Source organism: Papilio polytes, unplaced genomic scaffold (genome assembly GCF_000836215.1).
Source record: "Papilio polytes unplaced genomic scaffold, Ppol_1.0 DF821067.1, whole genome shotgun sequence".
Classification (NCBI taxonomy): Eukaryota; Metazoa; Arthropoda; class Insecta; order Lepidoptera; family Papilionidae; genus Papilio; species Papilio polytes.
This window is the reverse complement of record NW_013528137.1, coordinates 2638590-2642813: the sequence shown is the minus strand read 5'-3', so window position 1 is coordinate 2642813 and position 4224 is coordinate 2638590. Positions and strand designations below refer to the sequence as shown.

Below are 4224 nucleotides of genomic sequence, written 5' to 3'. Positions count from 1 at the left end.
CGGTCGGGTTATACACTAATGAATGTACGTATTTTAGTCAGTCGGTTAATACATCTTGGACTTGACACCTGCGTTTTATTTCAAACATTACATTGGCGACGAGGATAAAGTTACGGGGCAGTGATATTGTGCGGATTGTGCAATACGCTATTTTTGTGTGTATCGTCGGTGTTTGTGACATTGTAATTACAATGATGTTCGGAAATACGGGTGTATACGACGCGCGGAGCGGCGCGGTCAGACAACATGGCGGAGCGGCAACAGCGCACGGCGGAGCGGCCGGTATGAGAAGTTTGTGCGGTCGGCTGGCTGGGACTGGAATGTGGCGCAGCGAAACTGCTGCAGCGATCTGGCACGGCGAAGGCGATTGTGCGGGGAGCTGGCGCGACAAGACTATCAATTCGGTCACGGCATATGGCGGTACAGCCGGTGCGGGAAACTGGCGCAGCGGAGCTGCTGGCGGTGCGCGCAGCGTGACAAGCAGACATAGCTTTGCGGCCGGTACGGTGAACTGGCGCGGCGGAGCCGCCGATGACCGGGGCAGCAGTAAGCGATACCCCGGTTTGGGTAAAGGAGCGAGGGATCAGCGCGAAGCGGTATGTCGTTTCCGTTTGTTAGTATGCAGCCTGTGCAGGCAGCGGGGGCATCTGCGGCGAGCGTGTCCCGAGCGCGGCGGTAGGGGTGGCAGCGAGAGTCACGGCGCCGGACACTACGATGACGGAGTGGAAGTGGTCTCCGAGGCAATAAACCGAAGAACGATCGTTAATCACCTGAGACTGCACGAGTACAAGCCGGTTAGTGTACCTATCATTATTGACAATATTACCATAAATATGGAGGTCGATACGGGCTCAGCTGTCTCATGTATCAGCAATGAAACATATAAGAGGTACTTCAGGCATCATCGGGTCGAAGATAGCGGGTTGTTCTTGAATTTTTACGACGGCACGAAAGTTAGGCCGGTAGGGTTTATAAAACCAAGAGTCCGTTGGGGTGACCACACGAAAAGGTTGGAGTTGTTTATAATAGCGGGTGGCCATACATCTTTGCTCGGGAGACAGTGGTTATCTGAATTAAATATAAAAGTTCCGATTTTTAGTAGTTGCAACTATTTGGATAATGAGAAATTGAAATGGTCGACTGAAATTGATAAATTGTTTTCCAGATACAAGGATATATTTAGCGGCGGTCTTGGCCGTTTTACTGGCGGCAAGGCGACGCTGCGCGTGCGGGAGGGGGCAGTGCCGGTGTTTCACCGAGCGCGGCCACTGCCGTACGCGCTGCGCGAGCGCGTCGACGCCGAACTGGATCGCATGCTACGCGACGGCGTCATCGAGCCCGTCGACTGCTCCGACTGGGCCTCCCCGCTTGTACCGGTCAATAAAGCGGACGGCTCTTTAAGGGTCTGCGCGGATTATAAGGCGACATTAAATCCAGCTTTGCAGATAGATCGGTATCCGTTGCCGCGGATAGAAGACTTAATGGTTAAGTTAAGCGGGGCGCGTTATTTTTCGAAAATAGATTTATCACAGGCTTACAATCAGATTGAGTTAGATGAGTCGCGTAAATACACTGTCGTCAACACGCATAGGGGACTTTATAGATACAATAGACTCGTATACGGATTGGCTTCGAGTCCGGGAATTTTTCAGCGGATTATGTGCAACCTATTCCGCGGAATATCCAATGTCGAAATATTTTTGGATGATGTTATAATTGGGGGTAAAACTATGGCGGAGCATTTGGAGGCCTTACGGGAAGTTTTTAGTAAGCTGCACGATGCGGGACTTAAATTGAAAACTAGTAAGTGCGTTTTCTTAGTTAACGAAGTGCGTTACTTAGGATATATAATAAGTAGGGAGGGCATAAAAACGGATCCCTCAAAAATAGAAGCAATAGTTAAAATACCCAGGCCGAGCAATGTAACAGAACTTAGGTCATTCTTAGGTATTTTAAATTTCTACGGAAAATTTGTAAAGAACATGAGTGAGCGTCTTGTACCATTATACGAGTTACTTAAAAAAAGTAAGGAATGGTATTGGTCCGCGGAATGCGAGGAATCATTCATAAACATTAAAAAAATATTGTGTAGTGTAGACACATTAGCTCATTATGAGCCAAAGAAACCGCTCATATTGACATGCGACGCGAGTGGGCGGGGCGTCGGCGGCGTGCTAACGCAGATCGACGCCGGCAGCGGTGGCGAACGCCCGGTTGCTTATGCGTCGCGCACGCTGACCGACGCCGAGAAAAACTATTCGCAGATACACCGGGAGGCATTAGCGATCGTATTTTGTATTAACAAGTTCCACCAATATTTATATGGGCGCCATTTCACATTGCGTACAGACCACAAGCCCTTAGTATCAATTTTTGGGCCAAACACGGGGATACCGACAATGGTGGCTAGTCGAATGCAACGCTGGGCGATAATACTCTCGGCTTACTCGTTCGACATTGAATACGTTCGTACAGATGAGAACGGCGCGGACGGTCTGTCGCGGTTGCCAGTCTGCGGCGGTAAACAAATTGAGCAAACGCCGCCCGAGCAAACTTACTTGCATTCTATTCAGGACTCTTTAGGTTTAGACTACCATGAAATAAAACGTGAGACGGGACGGGACCCTATCTTAGCTAGGGTATTACTTTATATTCGAGACGGTTGGCCCACTCAGTATGATTTAACAAATTTGAAACCGTACTGGAATAGGCGGAATGAATTATACGAGGAGTTAGGCTGTATAATGTGGGGCCACAGGTTGGTGGTGCCCGAACAGTGTAAAAATAAGATTATGACGATTATTCATGAACCACATATGGGAATAGTAAAGTCGAAGGCGCTGGCCCGAAGCTATGTGTGGTGGCCTGGGATCGACGAAGCGGTGGAGCGTGCTTGTCGGGAATGCATGGCGTGCGCGGCGCAGGCAGATGCGCCGCCGCGGCAAACACCGCGCATGTGGCCCTGGCCTGCGCGACCTTGGTCACGTCTCCATCTAGATTTCTTAGGTCCCATTGCGGGAAAAACATATTTGGTTGTGGTAGACGCCATGTCTAAGTGGATAGAAGTTTTTCTTATGACCGGTATCTCTGCGAACTATCTTATAGATCGTCTTAACGAATTATTTAGTAGATTTGGTATACCGAGACAGATCGTCACGGACAACGGAACTCAATTTACCTCCAAAGAATTCGAATATTTTAACCGTCACAATGGTATCGAACATATTTTTACATCACCGTATCATCCCTCGTCGAACGGGTTGGCCGAGAACGCAGTGAAAACACTAAAGCGGGTAATAAAAAGAGCATTACAGGAAAAACAAGACGTAAATAGGGCTCTTTGGTCTTTTCTTTTGTATTATCGGAACGTCGAACATTGTACAACCGGTGAAAGTCCAGCGTTGCTACTTCTTGGTAGGCAGATTCGGACGCGACTTGACGCGATTAGACCGGATCGGGAGGGGCACGTACGGCGCGCGCAGCAACGCCAGCAGGAGGCTGCCGGCGGAGTCAGCCGGACTCTGGATAGGACTGACGAGGTATGGTACAGACAGTACCTAAAGGGGGAGAAGTGGCTGCCGGGCCAAGTAGTGGAGGTTTTAGGTAGTAGTAATTTTAAGATCAGAAACAAAGAAGGGGAAGTAGTGCACAGGCACATCGATCAGCTGCGAAGGCGACCCAGCGAATGTAGGCGATCGCTAGCTTCGACCACGCCCGGGTTAGGCGGACAGGCGGCCGACAGAGCGGAATCTCGAAGGTCAGACCCCGAGGTCTCGGAGGCGGAAGAGGTCGTGTCGGAGGAGTCAAAGGAGCTGAGGACGTCACCGCGAGCTGGCATCCAGCCGGCGTCGGGGCAGCAACTCGCTCCGGCTTCACCGGGCGGGGAGCGCTCGCCTTCCCCGGCCAGAGTTCGCCCTATTAGGCAATGTCGCCTAAAAAGGCCTAACTAGTTATAGGAACATTGAAATTAGATGTTTATTTATTTATTTAGATGTATAGTTCTAAGGTTAGATGATTGTTATGGTTATTTGAGTTATTATTAAACTTCTTTAAATGTAATTGTTTTAGTTATAAGATTGTTCTTAATTAAGTACAGAGGAATGTTATGTAGGTACCTACATCTTCACCGGTCGGGTTATACACTAATGAATGTACGTATGTTAGTCAGTCGGTTAATACATCTTGGACTTGACACCTGCGTTTTATTTCAAATATTACACTTCG

The 4224-nt window shown here is 49.1% G+C and overlaps 1 protein-coding gene across 1 annotated transcript; it reads left to right on the top strand.

Moving 5' to 3' along the window:
- Positions 1–59: 59 nt before the first annotated feature.
- On the top strand, positions 60–4195 carry LOC106109864 (uncharacterized protein K02A2.6-like). The gene is made up of 2 exons (XM_013291502.1): positions 60–1009; positions 1166–4195. Exons 1-2 carry the CDS (start codon positions 192–194, stop codon positions 3948–3950), a joined length of 3603 nt encoding a protein of 1200 aa, XP_013146956.1. The 5' UTR covers positions 60–191; the 3' UTR covers positions 3951–4195.
- Positions 4196–4224: the final 29 nt, after the last annotated feature.